Raw genomic sequence first — 24,599 nt, 5'->3', positions numbered from 1 at the left:
CCCTGTATATTTGGGTTTAGCCCCTCTGTCTTTGTCGTTCTGAATGCTGTGACAGCCAAAACCTGCACAAACCCTTTAGCAACTACATTTTGCAGTATGGAGAAGAGGAAGGATGTAGCTGCCTAACGGTTTAGTTCCTGGATGGATTTTGTATGCTCTCTCTTCTTGAATCTCCATGCTGAATCTCTTCTGCAGTCTCTGTTCCATCACACTTAATCTTCTCTTTTGTGTTTGTAGCACTGGTCCACCTGTTTTGCTGTTCTCTTCTTCATTCACCTGCCTGTCATCTATCCACAGAATCAGAGCACCTGAGCAAAGCTAACGAGGTTTCGATTCTTGGCGCAAATTTTAAATGCCCTTTATAATTTCCCCCAATGCAGATCCTGTTGATGTAAAAAGGAAAATCATTTTCAACAGTTAAATGATATATTGTTATAGGAGTCTGCCCTCTTCTAACGAAGTTTGATGTTTAGAAAAAGTTCCATACGAAATGTATGAGCAAAGGCACCTGGAATTGTGGCCAGCAGAGGGCACTTCAGCTTGAAAATGAGAATAGTGCTGAAAGCTCTAGCCCAAACACCTTTAAACTGGCTGTCTTTGTTTAAAAACGGAATAATTTTTTTTAAAATGTTAATGAGAATCATTTAGACAAGGGGTCTTTGCATTGTGATTGGTGTTTTGTTGGCACTGTCTTCTACAAACTATGTATCTGCGGCCAAACACCCTTGTACCATGGAAGAATCTGGGAACGGAAGGAGAAAAAACACTCCCCATATAGTTTCAGGTGTGACTTTACTGAAGGAAATTATACCTTCTGTGTGGCCTTGTATCACCTAAAATTGAACGCAATAGCGTATGTTAAAGCCATCCTTTGAAAACTTTTTCCCCAAAGTGGGTGCTTCTGATTTCTTTTTAGTAGTGGTTTGATTCATTCTTTTAATTAAAAAGCAGCTGGCATTGGAGAGCACTGCAACCAATTAATTGATTTTTGAGAATGGTGGTGTAAATGACAACAACAAACAGTAACTGATTTCCCCTTTCAATCCAGTGCTGATATTGTTATCTTGCAATACAATACTAACATGTTATTGTATCTGCCATTACTGCATTTAACAGTAGCTGACACATTTTATTAGGATAAGAAGGGCCTCCTGCACTTCCATTTGCCCTGGTGTAAATCAGAAGCCCTGAGTTGAAAAGATTTATTCTTCTGTAAGAACTTACTGGTGTAAATTAGGAAAGTCAAGCCTGACATGTGGTGATGTAGCAAACTATATTACAGGATACTTAGATTCTGTCTCCCACTGAACAGCAGGATTCCGTTTTATCCTTGCTGTCGAATGCAGAATCACTTTTCCATTCATGAATTGAGGCTGAGCAGAGCACTCTCAGTAGTGGCTGCTCCTCTGTTACTCCACACACAGAAGATATTAGGACACCTGTTCACCCTTGTAAGGCAAACAACAAACAAACCACAAAACTTTCCTGTAAACAAATTGGTCTGTGATTAGTGGAATTAATGAAGCTTCACTGCCTGTAGATTTCTGTCCTTCATCCCTGATCCCCTCAGCAACCCTCCCACCAAAATGTAGGGTGTTTGGGACACTTTGTAGAACAGAGTGTCTGCTATCTGTAATGGAAGAAAACAAATCTACTAAAATCATGAAGGGACAAAAAGCAGCCATGAACTCTGTGGAGGTTTTTTAATCTGCTCTTTGCTGAAGGCGATTAGCATCGCATAATGCCTGTTTTTTGTTCTGTGTCTCTAAGCCATATCATCTTGTGGGTCTAAATGAATAAGGTAATACAGAGTTTGTTGCACTGGCCATATTCTGGGATTGGGTTAATAGTCTGGGAAAGGTGAAAATATAACTTGATTTGACCACAGTGTCAGGATTCTGAGGACCACAACAAGAAGACTACCGTGATTCACAGCTCTTTACAGTAAATGGTCAAAATCCCAGTGTGTTTTGATCAGATCTGAAGAGAACGAGCCCTACAGCAGCGATCACCTTCCCTTCCCCTGCCCGGGCAGTTTGGAGGAAATGCTTCCCCTCCCAAGGCCACTCCTGCCTGTGAAAGGAGAGGGAACAATTCCCATGGCAGGCACCTGGCTATTTATCACTGTGTCAGAAATCAAGCTGTTTCAAGACGTTTAGATGTTGTTTCCTGTTGTCATCTCTAGTGATAAAGTATCGTATATTGTTATCACTCTTTGCACTTTTGACGAGCTCTGTCTTACTATCCTTTACAAGTCATGTCTACTGATGACTTCTCTTTTGCTAGTATGTTTATAGCGATGTTCAGTGTCTGCACTACTCATAGCTAAGCCTGGCTAAGAAAAGGCCCTAGTTTTGCATAATCTCAGCCCTGGAATCTTTCAGATCAGTGAGGTGAAACCTAATTTGTGACCCTGAGTAGGTGGACTGGACTTTGCATCCTGGCTTTAAGTTGTGAGGAACGCAGGGCTTGGGAAGTTGTGTCGTTCTAAGCTTGGTTTTTGTGTGTACAGACTTCTGGGACACGGCTGGGCAGGAGAGGTTCCAGAGCACCCATGCACCTATTACCATAAGGGTCCTGCTTGTGTCACGGTAAGGGTAGTGTCACAGCTGTGATCTGGGGGAGTTTGACAAATAACAGTCCCAGCTGACACTTCTCCTGTATAGTGCTTTTTATGATTACTCTGCCTTGTATTTCTTGTCTCTTCCAGTGATATCTTCTTTCAGTATATCCAGTATATCTTCTTTCAACATCTCAGGATTCTGACCTGGCTGAGAAGGAATGTCATACATCTGTTAGGTCCAGATGAGTTCTTGAGTCTTAGTCTTTCAGGGCTGTATTTTGCCAGATGAATAGCTGGGTCCTCTACTGACCTTGCATGCTGTCTTACAGGTTCTTTTCTTTGTTTTGCTAGCAATTAAAAATACTGATTTGATCCATTTAAATTTTATTCAAGCGATGTCCTTCCAACTCTGTCCTTACCCCACTGCCCATTTCCCCCAGCAAGAACTCAAAAGCTGATTGGAGCAGTACCTAGATAAAAATTGCAGGATGTCTTGATGGAAAAGGAGCATAACCTGTTATGTGGCTCCCCTCCCCCATACAGTCAGTAACTGCCTTTGTATTGGTAATTCGGCCTGCAGGGTTCTGTGGTACTTCTCTGGGCTACAGTGTCTAAACAGACCTGCTGGCAAAGCTGTTCACCTTCCTCTGCGGATCACTGGATGATTCCCTCCTCTCAGGAACGACAGCTAGGCACTCATTATTGTTGTCATCTGGGTTGTGGTCTGTCTCCTGCATCCTGTCAGAGTGCATAATGCTTTCTGCTCAGCATCAGCGAGAGAACACATACCCTCAGGACCAGCCTCCTGCTGTTCTCCATCAGTACAGTGTCAGACATGGGCTTCCTTGCTGGCATTCATGGTAGAAATCATGGCAGCTATGACGAGGTGTGTCCACCTGAAGAAGGTGTCTGGGCTCCCACTGCAGTCTAGGGAAGTTCATTTGGTTCAGGGGTGTGGTTTGGGGCATGATAGATCTTGCCTAATAAAAGCCTTTCCTGTAGGATGTGTCAAGCCAGCCTTGAATGCACGGATCGCACGGACTGTGCCGGAGGACTGAGGCATATGGATGTGGTGTTACAGCCGTATTGTAGACAGAACCTGTGTGTAGGTGAATTCTTAGTGTTCTATGTGTGAGTGGACACTGCTCAGGAGAGTCCTGTGCCTTGTCTTTGTTTGCTGTGTTCCACCCAGACTAGGAAATGAAGAGGCCCAGTCTGCAGAACAGTTAATCCAGCTTCTCCCAAAGAGGTAGGGAGCGGCTGCCTGGGCAGGGCTCACGGGCCAGCGTCTGGAGTGTGAACTACTTCAGCTGTGGCTTCTGTGGGAACAGGGGGATCATCTGGACTCATCCTCCTGTGCCAGCATACAGGCTGGCTGGCTATCAAAACTTTGAGCTGTTACTGCATGCTGCTTCAAGGCAAAGCTTGCCAGGAGAGCTAAGCCATTCTTGGGCCTGCAGGGAAGGGTCCTGCCCAGATGCTTTAATGGTACCTACTGGAGAAAACAAACACCAAATCACTTTTTTTATAAAGCTTTGAGCTTGCATCCTTCCTGCCCTTTTGTTAGCAGGCAGCCCAGTGACTGTCCAGTGCCAGTCCAGCTGCCAGCCCTCCCCATTGCTTCCACAGCCCAGGCACTGCTGCCTCTCTGTCCACACCATCGTCTCTGCTGCAGAGTTTCATTGGGCCCCCTTCCCCGTTCTGTTACAGAGCAGCCAGATCCAGCAGACTTCTGAACACGGGGGATTTCTCCTTTCAGGTCCACGAGAGCTGGTGGACTCTCCGGTCCCACCGGTGGACTCTCACACCCCGGAGGCTTCTCCTGTCCCAGTCTGATGGATGTGGCTGCTGCTGTTCCCACGTTCTGCTGCGTCCAAAGAGCGCGTAAACAAACACACACACAGAGTTACACAATTAATGTGAACGGCAAAACAGATTGACACAGGCAGAGCGATGCCTTTACCAGCGCCCATGTACTCGTACCCACCGCTTACATAAACATGAGCACAGGCCAGTCCTTTTCTGCCTTTCCAGATGATCAGGATTGGATGTTTACTAGCGAAACATAAACACACCTTCACTCCCTCGATTCATAAGCACAGCACGTGCAGAGATTCCTCAACTAACGGAATGGAAATTAAGTCCATGTAATATCCATGGCTGGATGTCAAGCTCCTTACCCAGTCATCGGGGCAAACCGTGGGTCTTTCCAGATCTGTGTCTCCTGTGTCATGATGGAGTCCAGTTTCAAGTTCACTGGTGCATTGTGCACACGCACGCACACACACACACACACACAAGGGTCCCACCAGTAGCTGGCGTAAGACACTTTGCGTTTCCAACTGCTGTCCCCAAGACCTTTCACCCCCCTCTTCCACCGCACCCTCACCCTCCCCTCTGACCAGCCCTTCGGAGTGACTCTTTCCCTTTGTGCCCGACCTGGCTGCCTGCAGCCTCATTTTGCAGGTGCCGGGCATGGAATCTTTGCCTTGCACAGGAGACTGAATTGGACTGCAGCATGGTGAAAACCAGCAACTTTATTTCAACAACTGGAATGCTCAACTGGAGCGTTTGTGTGTGTGGGCAGGACCGAGCAGCCTTTGACACTGAGGCTGCCTTTGGATCAGCAGGCAGTGCCCCAGCAGATGGTCGCGGTGCGCTGCAGCTTGAGCTGGGTCCTGCTCATGCTGCTGCTGGAGCCTCTTTCCCCCACAGGCCCTGCAGGAGCTCCTGCAGCAGCTTAAAGAATTCCGCCAGCTTCTGGCGTGGAAATGGACAGGGCGTAGAGTTGCCCGTTTGCGTTGTTGGCCTCGGCTTCTGAAAGGGTGTTGATGTGAAGACTGGCCGTGGCGTTGGAGTAGCCGTTGCTGCTGGGTGCAGCCCCATCTGCACCAAGATCCAATCATAAAAGTGCTGAGTGGAGGTGTAGACTCCAGGCTGTTTTGCTCTTGCGCAGCCTTTCCCCCAGCTGGTCACCCCAACAAGCCAGAAGTGGTCAGCATTCTTATCTTTGCAGACAAGAGGACCACCGCTGTCACCCTGCAGCAGAGGAGAGAGGGAGGGTTCAGGTGGTGTCGGGTGGCCACTGGCAGCACTAGGGCTGGCTCCCTGGCTCTCTGCCAGCACCTGCCAGGGCTGCATCCGCTGCACAGAGAGGCTCTGCTCAGTGCTGAGGCCTGCAGAACCTTGTCAGGGAGAGGGTAGTAAGCCTGTGGGGTAGGGCTCTCTCGCATCTCTGCACAGCGATGCTGGTTGTGTGCAAGAGGGATGTTTTGGGATTGGGATCTGGACCTCAGGGCTGCCAGGAGCGCTGGATGGGCTTTCTGGGCAGAGTCCCGGGACAAGTGGGACCCTGGGCAAGGGCCTGCAGCTGGGGAAGGGGAGGTGAGCCCCGCCAGCGGTGGGGACCCAGTGGTGGGAGGGCGACTTGCCAGGCAAAGGCCGTGCCGGGGTGTGTCTGGGCGGCTGTACCGGGGCTGCCTGTGCCGCTGGGCGCTGCCTTGTCGCAGGCTCCTACCTGGCAGGTGTCGATGCCACCCTGCGGGTAGCCAGCACACAGGTTGTGGGGGTGGACGGCCCCTGCGTACCACCGGCTGCTGTTGCAGAGGCGGACGTTGATGAGGTGAACCTTGGCCTCCTGCAGGACATCCGTTGATCCTGCGGCTGTGAGCACAGAAAGGAATTAACACCCAGCAGCTCGTTGCCAGGTCTCCTGCCCTGTCTGGGTGAGCCCTTCCCTGGGGCTTGGCTTTGCACCGGCGTTGCCCTTCTGTCTGGCCATGGGCCCTGGGCCAGGCCCATCTCTCTATGGGCACACGACCCCGCAGCCGCACTCTGGCTCTCAGCCCTGCTGTCAGGAAGCCAAGCCCACCTCCCCCGTGTGCCAAGCTCGCACTCGGGAAACGAGCACTTTTGGGAACTCACCTCTCGCCGTCGTGGACCCCCAGCCACTAACGTAGCAGGTCGTCAGCTTGGACACTCGCAGGGAGGCGTCGGGCACGCAGGCGAGCTGTACGTAGTAGCTGCACTGGACAGGCTGGTCCAACTCCAGCAGCGCAATATCGTTCTCCTCCGAGATACTACTGTAGTGTTCGTGAACCAGAAGCCGTTTAATGTTGCGCACTTGGGCCTCCGGGCCCAGATGAGTCAACTGGGTGGCCCCGATCACCACGCGCCACATGGTGATGTGCCTGGAAGGCAGATGGGGAGAGGGCTCAGAGGGAGAGGAGCCACATGCTGCAGCAGCCCAGCAGTTCCCTGCCCCCTGCTTCACATGGGGGAGAGGAAAGCACACTACGGAAGCTGCGACTGCCCCTGCATGCCTTGGGCTCATGGCGTGTCGAGCTGGAGGCTGTAGGAAGCCGTGGCAGGAGCCCAGCCCTCTCCTGAGCAGCCTCTCAGCCAGGCTCTGCAGTGCCCAGGCACTGGGTGTACCGCAAGAAAAGGGGACGGGAGTAGCACGTGATGCTGCGGACGGGGCACCTGCGAGTGCTGGGGGGATATCCCCATTCCTGGCCCTCCTTACCTGGCCTTGATGAAGCAGTGGGCTGCTGTGAGGACCCACTGCGGGCTGATGAGGGACCCTCCGCATATGTGCCCCGTGCCTGCTGCGTAGGGATCCTGGATGCTCACGATCCAGGGCCAGGCCCCTGGCTGGGCATCTGTGCCCCCCACGACGCGCGAGGTGCCGGAGTGAGCAGCCATGGGCCGCAGCCCGCAGGTCCTGTAACCAGAAACTCATCACCGTCCTGCTCTATGGCTCGCTGCTGTCCCGGCTGAAGGTCAGCCGTCTGCCCTCCCCACGAGGTGCTGCATGGACAGTGAGGCCACGGAGCCCCGTGGGGTGGGTGGGCGGCCGCCCCCGTTTCTGCTTTAGCCCCGCAGGCGAGTTGTGCCAGCAGCCCGGGTGCTGCGAGGAGCCGAGGCTCCCGCATGGGGCTGAGGAAGCCGTGGTGTGGCCACGGGGGACAAGCAGGCACCCTCCAGGGAACCCCATCAGGTTGCCAAGCTCCCTCCCAGAGCCTCGGCCACTTACCCACAGCTGTCCCAGGCGCCGTGCGCAGGCCAGCACAGGGCCAGCAGGATGAGGAGCGGGAGCAAACGCATCGCTGCCAGCGGCATGTGCCAGCTGCCAGAACCGAGGGCTTGTCACCACCAGTGCAGCAGCTGACAGAGTGCCCACAGGGCTCGCGGTGCCGGTGGTGCCCTTGGCAACGGGGCTGATGTCACAGTGTCGCTGGTTCCGGGGGCTGGGCACGGTGGTCTCTAGGGGCGGGGGGGGAAAACATGGGGGTTTCCAAGCAGGAGGGGAGGCAGAAGCTGGGATCGGACACCCCCGACAGACCCCGCTGAATGCTCGGCTTGCGGGACGGGGTGTGCAGGCCCTGTGGCAGGCAGCAGCGTCGGCCCCCAGCACCGCCTGCCAATGGCGAGCAGGAAAAAACCCAGTGTGGCACCACAGCCTCTTCGGGGAGTTCACTGCCCCCTGCTCTCTGCAGCCCTTTGCCACCAGGTCCTTCCCAACAAACATACACCAGAGAACGTGACTACTACAGGCAGTACGCACTTTTGGGTGTTGCAGAGCCGATCTGGTTACAGCCGCGGCAGGCAAGCAGTGATGTGCGAGTGCAATAAACCGAGCAGACCCAAGCAGTGTCAACTTTCCGGCACAGATGCAGCACTGTCCACACTGGCCATGTCAGCCCCAGCAACCCCCTCTGGCAGGCTTCCTGTCCTTGCTGTCTGTGCGCTCTATTGCTGTTCTGGGCCAGCATTGACAAGGGCGGTTGTGGCACCTGGTACACGTGGCCGAGGACAGGCAACTGCAAGCCCTAAACAGAGAAGACTGCTCCTGCTCTCAGCCCCACATGCCATTCTCCATGGCTTTGGTCAATCCTGGATCGGCCTCAGCTCGTCAGTCTGCCTTCTGCAGCTGTATGGCGGAGCCGTGCTCACATGCGGCCGTGCAGGGCAGTCACGGGAGAGAAGCAGGAGCCAGCCACCTGCGTTGCCTTTGCCGAGCAGGGCTGGGTCCCTGGAGGCCGTGGCTTGAAGAGTGGCAGCCTCAAAGCTCACGAAAGCTGTGGGAGCTCCCTGCTGGCATCCTGGCTTGTGTGGATAGACATAAGGCACACAGCTGAGTGCCCAGCCTGGTCCCTAGGATGCCAGGGCAGGCTCCGTCTGAAAGTGGAACAGCTGCTCTCAGGGCCCTTGAGGTGTAGCACGGCTTCAGAGGCACCAGGGCTGGGCCCCAAACTGGACTCAAGGCCGCTTCGGTTTCTGAAAGTTGGCCTGAAGGTGGTGCCCCAGATCTGCTCAGAGCAGGCAGAAGACGGCCTGAGAGAAGGCATCTTGTCTTCCGTGAATACTCTGCTCTTCCAGCACCAGATTTGGCAGGTGGCTAAGGGGGAATGATGTGGGAGATGGCCGCAGTTCACAGATAATTGAAGGAAGAGATGGGGTCATTTTAGGGAGAGGAATCTGGCAGGGACAGCAGTACCCAGGAAACAGCATGAGGAATGCCATGGAAGGCCAAGGTGACCTCACTAACAGCACCTGAAACACCAAATGTGTTCACAGATGGAGCAAACCTGGGAGCAAGGGGGAAAAACAACCAGGGGTGGGTCCCTTGTGTGAGAGGAGATAAGGGCGGAGAAAGGGAGGAGTTGGGGAAGATGAGGGGGATGTATAAGCACAGAAAATGGAGAGAAGGGGGGATCAAGGAGCTACTCACACGTGAGTTCCAAATCCTTTTCTGCGTGGCCCCACTCTGTACCCGGGGGGGGTGGTTCCAGAGGCCTGGCTGCTAGCGATGGCAGAAGGGAACACAGGTCAGAGGGACCCGTCAGTTGGAAACACCCCGTGTCTAGGGCCAGCTACGGGTGGCAGTGCTGCGTGCGTGTGCCATTCCCTGCTGAACTTGAAGCTGGCCTAGCTCCCGAGCAAGAGGAGAGAGAGACCCTTTCAGTCCTGTGGATGGCGTGTGCTTGCAGCCCCCCTGACTGATCAGCCCCAGCACCCCTGACAGACCTTACAAGAGGACCAGGCCTGCCAACCGCCGGCCACATTTCCACCTCCCGGAGTCATGAAGGACCTGGACGTGCTCAAGCATGCACACCCTGAGCTGCTTCCCACCTAGACGTGTCCGTTCTGCACTGGCTGCACAAGGTCCTGCCTCTGAAGCTGCCAGGACCGTCCATCCCAACCCCCTCTTGCTGCGCTCCTGGCCCCTGGCACGTGATGGTGCTGCAGCTCCCAGCTCTGTTCCCACCCAGGGCTGCACCACACACCTCCAGCTGAGCTGGCATCTCTGGGCACTGGGGCACGCCCTTTGCTTCTTCTGGACCATGGTTTGAAGGGAGCTGTTCTGGCTCTGGAGATGATGCTGTGTCACGGTCCCACCCTGACCAAGTCCGGGTTTCTGTCAAGAGGCCTCAGCTTGGACACCCAGCACCGAGCCCAGGCTGCACTGAGCTGCCCTCCAAGCAGGGCTGGTCATCTCCCCAGCCCACAGCTGGCTGCCCCAGCGCCCCGTTAGCCAGAGGGGTCACTGGGACAGAGCTGCAGGGTAGCTCTAGGGCTGAGCTGGGTTAGCTGGGGGTGGGGGGGGTCTGGTGGGCTTGGGACAGGGTTCCAGTGTGGAGCAACTGAAGGGGATGGAGCGGCAAGAGGCTGGGAGCAGTGGCAGCAGGAGGCTGAGGAGTGCTGTCCATGGGAGTGTGTGTGTTGGTCTGCAGTCAGGGAGTGTGTGTGTGTGTGTGTGTGTGTGTGTGTGTGTTGGTGTGCAGTCAGGGTGTGCGTGTGTGTTTGTTGTCCCAAAACTGGGTTCTTTCACCTGGTGCGCAATCACCCCATCAACATGCTGATTGTTGCTTCCAGACAATTTTCGTTAGTATCGGCTCATGGGGCAGGGGCTGCATTAACCCCCCACCTCCCACTGCACAAATGACCGCTGGCAGAGGCGCTGTGAAACAAACACTGAAACTTTAATGAATAGCTTTCCTTGATGAGTCTTCAGTGTCTGTCCTCATCTGTAACTCCATGGGGCTGAGTAAAGTCCTTTACCTCAGCAATACTGCTGCCTGTAAATTCAAGTAATAAGACTCTGGGAATATCTCTGTGTGACCGTTTGAAAGAAATGAATTGTTTAATATTAAGCACGTGTTTCCAAACTGCCCAAAACTATGCTGAGGATAAGCAAAGCATATAACTGTCCTTCACCACTGTTGATTAAAGCTTAGATTATTTCAGCTGGTCAAAACAATTTGTCTTGCCATTGATATTCCCGTGGCAGAGACCAGAGCTCGTGTGCAGAAAGCAATTCCAGCATCATCCAGAAGGTTCCGTGTTCAGCACTTGGTACTCTGTGCTGGGCTCCCCGCAAACCATCAGGAAAGAAAGGGAAATTCAGCACTCTTCCTTCTCCTTTACCAGACTGCAATATTTTATTAAATTACATTGTGTGTAATTAAATTACACTGTGTGTAATTATTGAGCAAGTATGTTCTTGTTAAGTGCCTGTGGGAAGTAGATATTTCTGTGCCACCTGCACACACGCTTCAGCAAGCTGCAGGTTTCTACGGAGATACCTGCCTTTTCTGCTAGCCTAGGAGTGGAGTATTTAGCACCGGCTCGAGCGAATAGTGCAAAGAGGCTGTAGGTGTGTAGTCACTTAGGGATGTGCAATACCTAGGGTAAGTATGATTTACAAGTTTCTGGGAATCTTTGACCTGCAGAACTGAAGGAGCCATAAACAAGTGAGTATACTGGGACGTGAAACACTTCTGGCAGTTCTTAAAGTCATCTTGTCTCCACTTCTCATTTTCTGTTGCTTAGATTTACCTTGGAGACATATAGTAGGAATAATAACTAATCATCTGGTTTTTCTTCTTAATTCTAATTGACATGCAAACACTCACCACAAATTTTTCAGCTTTTCCCGCCATTACAGCTAACAAAAAGCATCGCAGGATTTTTCTTTTTTTTTCTCACTAGCATTGCTGATGGAAAAAGAAAGTTTGCTCCCCAGCTAATTACTTAGAGGCTTGTCCAGAATTATCTCCAGACTACTGGAAACTGGGAAGTTATATTCACCCTTAGAGAAGAAGAATGCAGAGATTAAATGGGATGTGAAAGAGTTTCAGTGATTTTTAAAGAAGCGTATTTAACAAATCTTGGATTTGGGTTTGATAGTATGGCAATGCGTGTGCATTATACTGGGGGAGGTGAAAAGCTGCCTGTCTCTGATGGGATGGAGGTGCAGAGGTGTATATCAGCGAAAAGGGAGTGTGCATTGTAACAGACACAGTGGTGACCCACAGGATTGATTTCAGGGCACTGGTGTATGTGCTTGGAATTCTAAATTACATAACTGACTTAGAAACCTGAAGTCAATAATCTGCTGAAAATTACTTTATTTATCACCTGTGCACCTGATGAAAGCATGTGTTTCCAAAGGAAGATTATTGGGTTTGTTTTTTAAACACAGAGTACAGTCAGTTGTAATGAGCATGTGCACACCAAACAGCTAATTTAATTAAGCTTCTGTAAGCATAATGCAGGATGAATTCAAGGACAGTCAGCATTACCTCTGGCTGATTTCAGATATGTTGCACAAGATTAAAAGGACTTGATGTTTTCAATAGCAAGATGTCTCAGGCCACAGTTTCAGCGCTGCTACTGCAAAAAGGTAGTATCTGTCTTCTCCTCTCTGCTTTCCAAGCTGGCCTTTCATCTTAGTCTTTTGCTTTCTGCCACTACAAGCATTTGTGCAGCTGTGTCATGGAAGGGATAAGGGAGTTAATCTAGATAAAAAATAACCTAGCATTGCCTAATTTCAGAAAGCTTTATCTTATTCATTTGTCTTTTTTAATGACAGCAAGACCTCAGAAAGGCATTGTCAAATGCAAGAATGTTCTTGCCCTAAGTTTAGACATGAATGGTGCCTCTTACACCAAAGGCACTGGATTTTGGCTCTTTCTGAAAGCAAAGCAGGTTCCTTGCTATGTTCTAGGGCATTTGCATGACATTGTATTGGGAAAACTATTGCTTAAATCATCAGTTGGCTTCCTATCCTAGTTTACTTCATATTATGTTGGTTCGTTAACAGTTGGCTTTTTCTCCTACCAGAGTTTCTAAAAGATTCAACACATCAACACTGCAACGGCTCCAAATTACACTTCCTAGTAGGCAGCTTGGTTTCCTTTGACACAGAGCGACCGCGCACCGCTGTCAGTCCGTGCTGGTGGGATTCCTCCCAGAAGGAACTGGCTGTGTCGGCGTGTGTGCGTGGCCCTGGTGCTGTATGTGGTGTGCACTTCACAGCAGCTGTGCTGTAGTTTATGCCTGAGATCTGTGAATCTCGTGAGATTTTCTATAGAGTTAGTCTGGGTTTAATTCATATCATAGTCTGAGCTCTTTCAGCTGCTTTATACTAATTTCACCCAGAAAACAAGGTAACATAACGTGAATCCACCCGATACTGCAGCAACAGGGACAGGTTTATAGTTGAAATCAGCATTACAAAAAGACTTCCAGGCACATTTTGTACAGACTTCCTGGTCATGTCAGTGTGTACATGGATCAGACCTGCTGCCGTGCAGATCGCTGCTCCCACTCTCCATTTGTGCAGTGCTTTGGAAGCCGCTGCATTTTTTCGCTGTTAGAAAGTCGTGAGTGTCGTGGTTCACCCAATCGGTATTTCAGAACTGTTGAACAATGTCACTGAGCTCTGGGGGAATTGAGTGGATGTTTGAGCAGTCGCCTCCCCCAAAACTGCAGAACCTGTAGCAGGTGAATTGCTGTGGCAACAAAGGAAAAACATTCTGTCTGGTGTTATGTAAATCACTGGAGTCAGGAATAACCCTGACTGACTAAAGCCACAGCAAACACGGCCATTTACACCAACAGAGACAAGATTGATCCTCTAATCTTGCAGTCCATGGACTAAATTAAGATGAACCTTAAATGATGTAGCTAATGAGAAATATCACTTAAGTGTTTCTTTCAATTCTAAAAGAACAGTCAGTTGTATCTGCTTTATTGCTTGGTTTGCATCCTTTAACTTGCACTGTAAATTAAAAACTTTTTTAAAAATCTATTGAAATCCTTTTTTTTCCTCCTAGGATGCCGTCTGTTTGTCACTGTGTGCATTGTACATAAGTTCTCTACCACATGTTTGGCTGTTGCTCCAAAACAGAAAGTACACGCTGTGTGTTTCAGTTAAAAGAAGCCCTGTAGCAACACGTGAGTCACAGGCAGAGGCCAAGTGTGTCGTTATTCTGTGGGAACAGCAGTTGAGTCACCAACAGCTAAGGACAGTGGGCAATGGAACATGAAGTGTGTCGTGTCAGCTCACTGTCGGTGCAGTCTGGGCACACTTTGCCTTAGACAGTGCTGTGAAATTGCAGGGAAGTGGCTGATCTGTGGAGAAAGTAGAAGGTTGCCTAATGGCACGTAGCAATTTTAAGACCGATTTGATGCTTTTGCCATAATAACCCAAAGACTTCAGAAAACAGCTTTGGTGTTTAATTCTTTCCTTGCTTTGAGACAAACAGAAGTTTTTTCTGGGCTTCCAGCGCATTTTACTTTGAAACAAAAGAAATTCAAATCCAAAAGAGACTTAGTCTGGTATACTTTTCTTTCTTATGAAGTCTATCCCTTATGCAAACAGCTCGGGTGAGAAGCGTGTTCTATGAGAGTTGGGGCTTCAAAAATTACACTGGAGAAGTGGCAAATCTCCAAAACAATGTTTTGTACATGATCAGCCTCAAAAATACTGAGCTCAGGGTTCTGACTCTGTGCTGCAGCTGTTAAGCATCTTTCTGAACTCAGGCCTGCAGAGCCAGCATGCCTGGAGCAGGAGAAGGAAAGGTGCAGCACGGGCAGTTGCACAGAGAACGAAACTGGTGAGTTTGGAGAAAGAAGAGAGAGAAAGGTGGTCAACAAGTTGAAGGGGAAGAGTAGCAGAGTGCTTCTTTTGCAAGCTAAGAAGATGTGTTATTTGTGAACCGTGTGTATTATCTACAAATCTGGGAAAATATGGAAATTGAGGGGAAAAGTAGTGATATTATGTACTTTAACAGGTCACAAAAAGGTGGTTGAAAGTGCTGACAGAACATCTATTTTTAAAACCATGATTTTTAAAAATATTAATATTAGCATAGAGATTGGTGGAGCATGGAGCATGTTTATCTGCTTGCCACTTGTCTAAAGTAGCATACTCTAAAACCCAATAACATATTTCTCTCAAGTTTCTAACTGGTGTAAAAATGTATTTGAGCATGATTACAGTTTAAAACAGAAAACAAAACAACTGCAAGGTGCATTTTCTGTTCTGTTTAGGGGAAGCAGAAAGAAAAATAACCTCAGCCATGTTCCTTGCTGTTCTTCCACTGGAATATAGAATGCTATGGTGCAACAGTAGATAATTATGAAAGTGGCATTTGATAGTGCCACCTATTGCTAGAAAAGCAGAACTAAAATGAGTATCTTTTTATGTGCATGTCTAAACTCAGCAGAAAAATGAAGGGTACCTGTTCATCTTTTGATTATTGCAAGGTCATTTTAGCTATGGGGATATCAGTTTGACCTTGGTTCTATGGCTACATTTTTAAAAAGTTGATTTATCGTACAGTAGCGTTGGAGATGGTGCAGTAGCCTCAGAGATCCAGAAAGCTGGCAACTATCGGCATGTGGTTGAATGCCAGTGGCTGTATTTTGGCTAAGCCTATTAAGCCTGATTATCCCTCCCCCCTCTCACTGATGACATTAAAGTTCATGTAATGCACTAGGAGACTGATCCTAATAGCCTAAAACTGCTTTAGATTTAGCGAAACACTGAAAATTAGTTTTCTGTAGTGTTTGAGCTTCATGTTAAATGTGAAGGCAATAAAATATTTTCAACATGCACCCAAAAATTCTATTGAAAAGTAACTTGCTAATGACGAAAATCCTTTGAAGACAAAGACTTAATGATCTGGATGCATCTTAATACTTTGTCTCCTTTATCAGGTCTTTCAGTTAGCAAGCATGAAACCTGATTTCTCCACCTGCCCTTTGAAAGATGATATTTGTTTTATTATACAAGTCTAACTAATGATAATGGTAAGAAAAATGAAAGATTTATAGGGGCAGCCTGAGATCAGTTTTAAGTTTTAATTGTGGTTCTCAGCATTACAGATCCTTCTTACTGCCTCAGTGCTGTTGTTCATCTCTACCAGAGAAACACCCTATCCTAAAAAAAATGCACATTTTTGGCTTGTAATCTTTAAGGGAAAGAAAACATGTCTCCTCTGCGTTGTTTTCCTCACGAAGCATCTGGATGGCAAGGTAAGAGCAGGAAAAGATGGAACAGCTCGGGAGTAATTTGTTCTTCCTCGGGTCCAGGCAGGTACCTCTCAGGAGTTTACTGCTGCTTCACAAAGCTAACATTCTTTGGCTGAAGCTGTCCTCTGTCCTCAAAGACAGACAAGTCTCCTGTTACCCCCGCTGAGCTCTGAAGAACTAGATTGCTGCAAAGCGCCAGGGAATCGGAGGAAGCAGCTCTCGAGTCTACAGGCATCTGTAGATTGAGAGAAGGTTCAGAAGGAGAAATAAAGGATGACCTACCCATCTGCTGACCAGAGAAATGATGTGGAGAAATCTGACCTCACCATCCTAGGTAAGTTCAGGGCTGAAATCTAATTTAGCCAAATGGAAAGTCTGGTTTTATTGACTTTTTAATTTATTTTTTTTCCCCCTTCAAATGATATCTAACTTTCTTTTCTCCTAGTGCATCTTGGACCTGAATTTGAGGTCACTTGTGTTCTTTGTCCCTTTCTCCACTGATCCAGGATATACTTTCTCTTCCAAAACCTCTTTGAATGTTTGGGGGGTCTTTTCCCCTGTATATTTGGGTTTAGCCCCTCTGTCTTTGTCGTTCTGAATGCTGTGACAGCCAAAACCTGCACAAACCCTTTAGCAACTACATTTTGCAGTATGGAGAAGAGGAAGGATGTAGCTGCCTAACGGTTTAGTTCCTGGATGGATTTTGTATGCTCTCTCTTCTTGAATCTCCATGCTGAATCTCTTCTGCAGTCTCTGTTCCATCACACTTAATCTTCTCTTTTGTGTTTGTAGCACTGGTCCACCTGTTTTGCTGTTCTCTTCTTCATTCACCTGCCTGTCATCTATCCACAGAATCAGAGCACCTGAGCAAAGCTAACGAGGTTTCGATTCTTGGCGCAAATTTTAAATGCCCTTTATAATTTCCCCCAATGCAGATCCTGTTGATGTAAAAAGGAAAATCATTTTCAACAGTTAAATGATATATTGTTATAGGAGTCTGCCCTCTTCTAACGAAGTTTGATGTTTAGAAAAAGTTCCATACGAAATGTATGAGCAAAGGCACCTGGAATCGTGGCCAGCAGAGGGCACTTCAGCTTGAAAATGAGAATAGTGCTGAAAGCTCTAGCCCAAATACCTTTAAACTGGCTGTCTTTGTTTAAAAACGGAATAATTTTTTTTAAAATGTTAATGAGAATCATTTAGACAAGGGGTCTTTGCATTGTGATTGGTGTTTTGTTGGCACTGTCTTCTACAAACTATGTATCTGCGGCCAAACACCCTTGTACCATGGAAGAATCTGGGAACGGAAGGAGAAAAAACACTCCCCATATAGTTTCAGGTGTGACTTTACTGAAGGAAATTATACCTTCTGTGTGGCCTTGTATCACCTAAAATTGAACGCAATAGCGTATGTTAAAGCCATCCTTTGAAAACTTTTTCCCCAAAGTGGGTGCTTCTGATTTCTTTTTAGTAGTGGTTTGATTCATTCTTTTAATTAAAAAGCAGCTGGCATTGGAGAGCACTGCAACCAATTAATTGATTTTTGAGAATGGTGGTGTAAATGACAACAACAAACAGTAACTGATTTCCCCTTTCAATCCAGTGCTGATATTGTTATCTTGCAATACAATACTAACATGTTATTGTATCTGCCATTACTGCATTTAACAGTAGCTGACACATTTTATTAGGATAAGAAGGGCCTCCTGCACTTCCATTTGCCCTGGTGTAAATCAGAAGCCTTGAGTTGAAAAGATTTATTCTTCTGTAAGAACTTACTGGTGTAAATTAGGAAAGTCAAGCCTGACATGTGGTGATGTAGCAAACTATATTACAGGATACTTAGATTCTGTCTCCCACTGAACAGCAGGATTCCGTTTTATCCTTGCTGTCGAATGCAGAATCACTTTTCCATTCATGAATTGAGGCTGAGCAGAGCGCTCTCAGTAGTGGCTGCTCCTCTGTTACTCCACACACAGAAGATATTAGGACACCTGTTCACCCTTGTAAGGCAAACAACAAACAAACCACAAAACTTTCCTGTAAACAAATTGGTCTGTGATTAGTGGAATTAATGAAGCTTCACTGCCTGTAGATTTCTGTCCTTCATCCCTGATCCCCTCAGCAACCCTCCCACCAAAATGTAGGGTGTTTGGGACACTTTGTAGAACAGAGTGTCTGCTATCTGTAATGGAAGAAAACAAATCTACTAAAATCATGAAGGGACAAAAAGCAGCCATGTACTCTGTGGAGGTTTTTTAATCTGCTGTTTGCTGAAGGGGATTAGCATCGCACAATGCCTTTTTTTTTGTTCTGTGGATTGATTCTATGTCTCTAAGCCATATCATCTTGTGGGTCTAAATGAATAAGGTAATACAGAGTTCGTTGCACTGACGATATTCTGGGATTGGGTTAATAGTCTGGGAAGGGTGAAAATATAACTTGATTTGACCACAGTGTCAGGATTCTGAGGACCACAACAAGAAGACTACCGTGATTCACAGCTCTTTACATTAAATGGTCAAAATACCAGTGTGTTTTGATCAGATCTGAAGAGAACGAGCCCTACAGCAGCGATCACCTTCCCTTCCCCTGCCCGGGCAGTTTGGAGGAAATGCTTCCCCTCCCAAGGCCACTCCTGCCTGTGAAAGGAGAGGGAACAATTCCCATGGCAGGCACCTGGCTATTTATCACTGTGTCAGAAATCAAGCTGTTTCAAGACGTTTAGATGTTGTTTCCTGTTGTCATCTCTAGTGATAAAGTATCGTATATTGTTATCACTCTTTGCACTTTTGACGAGCTCTGTCTTACTATCCTTTACAAGTCATGTCTACTGATGACTTCTCTTTTGCTAGTATGTTTATAGCGATGTTCAGTGTCTGCACTACTCATAGCTAAGCCTGGCTAAGAAAAGGCCCTAGTTTTGCATAATCTCAGCCCTGGAATCTTTCAGATCAGTGAGGTGAAACCTAATTTGTGACCCTGAGTAGGTGGACTGGACTTTGCATCCTGGCTTTAAGTTGTGAGGAACGCAGGGCTTGGGAAGTTGTGTCGTTCTAAGCTTGGTTTTTGTGTGTACAGACTTCTGGGACACGGCTGGGCAGGAGAGGTTCCAGAGCACCCATGCACCTATTACCATAAGGGTCCTGCTTGTGTCACGGTAAGGGTAGTGTCACAGCTGTGATCTGGGGGAGTTTGACAAATAACAGTCCCAGCTGACACTTCTCCTGTATAGTGCTTTTTATGATTACTCTGCCTTGTATTTCTTGTCTCTTCCAGTGATATCTTCTTTCAGTATATCCAGTATATCTTCTTTCAACATCTCAGGATTCTGACCTGGCTGAGAAGGAATGTCATACATCTGTTAGGTCCAGATGAGTTCTTGAGTCTTAGTCTTTCAGGGCTGTATTTTGCCAGATGAATAGCTGGGTCCTCTACTGACCTTGCATGCTGTCTTACAGGTTCTTTTCTTTGTTTTGCTAGCAATTAAAAATACTGATTTGATCCATTTAAATTTTATTCAAGCGATGTCCTTCCAACTCTGTCCTTACCCCACTGCCCATTTCCCCCAGCAAGAACTCAAAAGCTGATTGGAGCAGTACCTAGATAAAAATTGCAGGATGTCTTGATGGAAAAGGAGCATAACCTGTTATGTGGCTCCCCTCCCCCATACAGTCAGTAACTGCCTTTGTATTGGTAATTCGGCCTGCAGGGTTCTGTGGTACTTCTCTGGGCTACAGTGTCTAAACAGACCTGCTGGCAAAGCTGTTCACCTTCCTCTGCGGATCACTGGATGATTCCCTCCTCTCAGGAACGACAGCTAGGCACTCATTATTGTTGTCATCTGGGTTGTGGTCTGTCTCCTGCATCCTGTCAGAGTGCATAATGCTTTCTGCTCAGCATCAGCGAGAGAACACATACCCTCAGGACCAGCCTCCTGCTGTTCTCCATCAGTACAGTGTCAGACATGGGCTTCCTTGCTGGCATTCATGGTAGAAATCATGGCAGCTATGACGAGGTGTGTCCACCTGAAGAAGGTGTCTGGGCTCCCACTGCAGTCTAGGGAAGTTCATTTGGTTCAGGGGTGTGGTTTGGGGCATGATAGATCTTGCCTAATAAAAGCCTTTCCTGTAGGATGTGTCAAGCCAGCCTTGAATGCACGGATCGCACGGACTGTGCCGGAGGACTGAGGCATATGGATGTGGTGTTACAGCCGTATTGTAGACAGAACCTGTGTGTAGGTGAATTCTTAGTGTTCTATGTGTGAGTGGACACTGCTCAGGAGAGTCCTGTGCCTTGTCTTTGTTTGCTGTGTTCCACCCAGACTAGGAAATGAAGAGGCCCAGTCTGCAGAACAGTTAATCCAGCTTCTCCCAAAGAGGTAGGGAGCGGCTGCCTGGGCAGGGCTCACGGGCCAGCGTCTGGAGTGTGAACTACTTCAGCTGTGGCTTCTGTGGGAACAGGGGGATCATCTGGACTCATCCTCCTGTGCCAGCATACAGGCTGGCTGGCTATCAAAACTTTGAGCTGTTACTGCATGCTGCTTCAAGGCAAAGCTTGCCAGGAGAGCTAAGCCATTCTTGGGCCTGCAGGGAAGGGTCCTGCCCAGATGCTTTAATGGTACCTACTGGAGAAAACAAACACCAAATCACTTTTTTTATAAAGCTTTGAGCTTGCATCCTTCCTGCCCTTTTGTTAGCAGGCAGCCCAGTGACTGTCCAGTGCCAGTCCAGCTGCCAGCCCTCCCCATTGCTTCCACAGCCCAGGCACTGCTGCCTCTCTGTCCACACCATCGTCTCTGCTGCAGAGTTTCATTGGGCCCCCTTCCCCGTTCTGTTACAGAGCAGCCAGATCCAGCAGACTTCTGAACACGGGGGATTTCTCCTTTCAGGTCCACGAGAGCTGGTGGACTCTCCGGTCCCACCGGTGGACTCTCACACCCCGGAGGCTTCTCCTGTCCCAGTCTGATGGATGTGGCTGCTGCTGTTCCCACGTTCTGCTGCGTCCAAAGAGCGCGTAAACAAACACACACACAGAGTTACACAATTAATGTGAACGGCAAAACAGATTGACACAGGCAGAGCGATGCCTTTACCAGCGCCCATGTACTCGTACCCACCGCTTACATAAACATGAGCACAGGCCAGTCCTTTTCTGCCTTTCCAGATGATCAGGATTGGATGTTTACTAGCAAAACATAAACACACCTTCACTCCCTCGATTCATAAGCACAGCACGTGCAGAGATTCCTCAACTAACGGAATGGAAATTAAGTCCATGTAATATCCATGGCTGGATGTCAAGCTCCTTACCCAGTCATCGGGGCAAACCGTGGGTCTTTCCAGATCTGTGTCTCCTGTGTCATGATGGAGTCCAGTTTCAAGTTCACTGGTGCATTGTGCACACGCACGCACACACACACACACACACAAGGGTCCCACCAGTAGCCGGCGTAAGACACTTTGCGTTTCCAACTGCTGTCCCCAAGACCTTTCACCCCCCTCTTCCACCGCACCCTCACCCTCCCCTCTGACCAGCCCTTCGGAGTGACTCTTTCCCTTTGTGCCCGACCTGGCTGCCTGCAGCCTCATTTTGCAGGTGCCGGGCATGGAATCTTTGCCTTGCACAGGAGACTGAATTGGACTGCAGCATGGTGAAAACCAGCAACTTTATTTCAACAACTGGAATGCTCAACTGGAGCGTTTGTGTGTGTGGGCAGGACCGAGCAGCCTTTGACACTGAGGCTGCCTTTGGATCAGCAGGCAGTGCCCCAGCAGATGGTCGCGGTGCGCTGCAGCTTGAGCTGGGTCCTGCTCATGCTGCTGCTGGAGCCTCTTTCCCCCACAGGCCCTGCAGGAGCTCCTGCAGCAGCTTAAAGAATTCCGCCAGCTTCTGGCGTGGAAATGGACAGGGCGTAGAGTTGCCCGTTTGCGTTGTTGGCCTCGGCTTCTGAAAGGGTGTTGATGTGAAGACTGGCCGTGGCGTTGGAGTAGCCGTTGCTGCTGGGTGCAGCCCCATCTGCACCAAGATCCAATCATAAAAGTGCTGAGTGGAGGTGTAGACTCCAGGCTGTTTTGCTCTTGCGCAGCCTTTCCCCCAGCTGGTCACCCCAACAAGCCAGAAGTGGTCAGCATTCTTATCTTTGCAGACAAGAGGACCACCGCTGTCACCCTGCAGCAGAGGAGAGAGGGAGGGTTCAGGTGGTGTCGGGTGGCCACTGGCAGCACTAGGGCTGGCTCCCTGGCTCTCTGCCAGCACCTGCCAGGGCTGCATCCGCTGCACAGAGAGGCTCTGCTCAGTGCTGAGGCCTGCAGCACCTTGTCAGGGAGAGGGTAGTAAGCCTGTGGGGTAGGGCTCTCTCGCATCTCTGCACAGCGATGCTGGTTGTGTGCAAGAGGGATGTTTTGGGATTGGGATCTGGACCTCAGGGCTGCCAGGAGCGCTGGATGGGCTTTCTGGGCAGAGTCCCGGGACAAGTGGGACCCTGGGCAAGGGCCTGCAGCTGGGGAAGGGGAGGTGAGCCCCGCCAGCGGTGGGGACCCAGTGGTGGGAGGGCGACTTGCCAGGCAAAGGCCGTGCCGGGGTGTGTCTGGGCGGCTGTACCGGGGCTGCCTGTGCCGCTGGGCGCTGCCTTGTCGCAGGCTCCTACCTGGCAGGTGTCGATGCCGCCCTGCGGGTAGCCAGCACACAGGTTGTGGGGGTGGACGGCCCCTGCGTACCACCGGCTGCTGTTGCAGAGGCGGACGTTGATGAGGTGAACCTTGGCCTCCTGCAGGACATCCGTTGATCCTGCGGCTGTGAGCACAGAAAGGAATTAACACCCAGCAGCTCGTTGCCAGGTCTCCTGCCCTGTCTGGGTGAGCCCTTCCCTGGGGCTTGGCTTTGCACCGGCGTTGCCCTTCTGTCTGGCCATGGGCCCTGGGCCAGGCCCATCTCTCTATGGGCACACGACCCCGCAGCCGCACTCTGGCTCTCAGCCCTGCTGTCAGGAAGCCAAGCCCACCTCCCCCGTGTGCCAAGCTCGCACTCGGGAAACGAGCACTTTTGGGAACTCACCTCTCGCCGTCGTGGACCCCCAGCCACTAACGTAGCAGGTCGTCAGCTTGGACACTCGCAGGGAGGCGTCGGGCACGCAGGCGAGCTGTACGTAGTAGCTGCACTGGACAGGCTGGTCCAACTCCAGCAGCGCAATATCGTTCTCCTCCGAGATACTACTGTAGTGTTCGTGAACCAGAAGCCGTTTAATGTTGCGCACTTGGGCCTCCGGGCCCAGATGAGTCAACTGGGTGGCCCCGATCACCACGCGCCACATGGTGATGTGCCTGGAAGGCAGATGGGGAGAGGGCTCAGAGGGAGAGGAGCCACATGCTGCAGCAGCCCAGCAGTTCCCTGCCCCCTGCTTCACACGGGGGAGAGGAAAGCACACTACGGAAGCTGCGACTGCCCCTGCATGCTTTGGGCTCATGGCGTGTCGAGCTGGAGGCTGTAGGAAGCCGTGGCAGGAGCCCAGCCCTCTCCTGAGCAGCCTCTCAGCCAGGCTCTGCAGTGCCCAGGCACTGGGTGTACCGCAAGAAAAGGGGACGGGAGTAGCACGTGATGCTGCGGACGGGGCACCTGCGAGTGCTGGGGGGATATCCCCATTCCTGGCCCTCCTTACCTGGCCTTGATGAAGCAGTGGGCTGCTGTGAGGACCCACTGCGGGCTGATGAGGGACCCTCCGCATATGTGCCCCGTGCCTGCTGCGTAGGGATCCTGGATGCTCACGATCCAGGGCCAGGCCCCTGGCTGGGCATCTGTGCCCCCCACGACGCGCGAGGTGCCGGAGTGAGCAGCCATGGGCCGCAGCCCGCAGGTCCTGTAACCAGAAACTCATCACTGTCCTGCTCTATGGCTCGCTGCTGTCCCGGCTGAAGGTCAGCCGTCTGCCCTCCCCACGAGGTGCTGCATGGACAGTGAGGCCACGGAGCCCCGTGGGGTGGGTGGGCGGCCGCCCCCGTTTCTGCTTTAGCCCCGCAGGCGAGTTGTGCCAGCAGCCCGGGTGCTGCGAGGAGCCGAGGCTCCCGCATGGGGCTGAGGAAGCCGTGGTGTGGCCACGGGGGACAAGCAGGCACCCTCCAGGGAACCCCATCAGGTTGCCAAGCTCCCTCCCAGAGCCTCGGCCACTTACCCACAGCTGTCCCAGGCGCCGTGCGCAGGCCAGCACAGGGCCAGCAGGATGAGGAGCGGGAGCAAACGCATCGCTGCCAGCGGCATGTGCCAGCTGCCAGAACCGAGGGCTTGTCACCACCAGTGCAGCAGCTGACAGAGTGCCCACAGGGCTCGCGGTGCCGGTGGTGCCCTTGGCAACGGGGCTGATGTCACAGTGTCGCTGGTTCCGGGGGCTGGGCACGGTGGTCTCTAGGGGCGGGGGGGGAAAACATGGGGGTTTCCAAGCAGGAGGGGAGGCAGAAGCTGGGATCGGACACCCCCGACAGACCCCGCTGAATGCTCGGCTTGCGGGACGGGGTGTGCAGGCCCTGTGGCAGGCAGCAGCGTCGGCCCCCAGCACCGCCTGCCAATGGCGAGCAGGAAAAAACCCAGTGTGGCACCACAGCCTCTTGGGGGAGTTCACTGCCCCCTGCTCTCTGCAGCCCTTTGCCACCAGGTCCTTCCCAACAAACATACACCAGAGAACGTGACTACTACAGGCAGTACGCACTTTTGGGTGTTG

General features: G+C 50.4%; 2 protein-coding genes across 2 annotated transcripts; both read right to left on the bottom strand.

Moving 5' to 3' along the window:
• Nucleotides 1–5,245: 5,245 nt before the first annotated feature.
• Nucleotides 5,246–7,837, bottom strand: LOC141930684 (acrosin-like). The gene is made up of 5 exons (XM_074841886.1): nt 7,599–7,837; nt 7,089–7,286; nt 6,488–6,753; nt 6,081–6,226; nt 5,246–5,602 (listed from the first exon to the last, which is right to left on the bottom strand). Exons 1-5 carry the CDS (start codon nt 7,682–7,684, stop codon nt 5,246–5,248), a joined length of 1,053 nt encoding a protein of 350 aa, XP_074697987.1. The 5' UTR covers nt 7,685–7,837.
• A 13,866-nt stretch (nt 7,838–21,703) lies between these two features.
• LOC141930683 (acrosin-like) lies at nt 21,704–24,295 on the bottom strand. Its single transcript, XM_074841884.1, has 5 exons — nt 24,057–24,295; nt 23,547–23,744; nt 22,946–23,211; nt 22,539–22,684; nt 21,704–22,060 (listed from the first exon to the last, which is right to left on the bottom strand). The coding sequence occupies exons 1-5, from the start codon at nt 24,140–24,142 to the stop codon at nt 21,704–21,706; spliced, it is 1,053 nt and encodes a 350-aa protein (XP_074697985.1). The 5' UTR covers nt 24,143–24,295.
• Between the last annotated feature and the right edge of the window lie 304 nt (nt 24,296–24,599).

Source organism: Strix aluco, chromosome 16 (assembly GCF_031877795.1).
Source record: "Strix aluco isolate bStrAlu1 chromosome 16, bStrAlu1.hap1, whole genome shotgun sequence".
Taxonomy (NCBI): Eukaryota; Metazoa; Chordata; class Aves; order Strigiformes; family Strigidae; genus Strix; species Strix aluco.
Note: the sequence above shows the minus strand (reverse complement) of the source record. Positions and strands in the feature narration are given on the sequence as shown.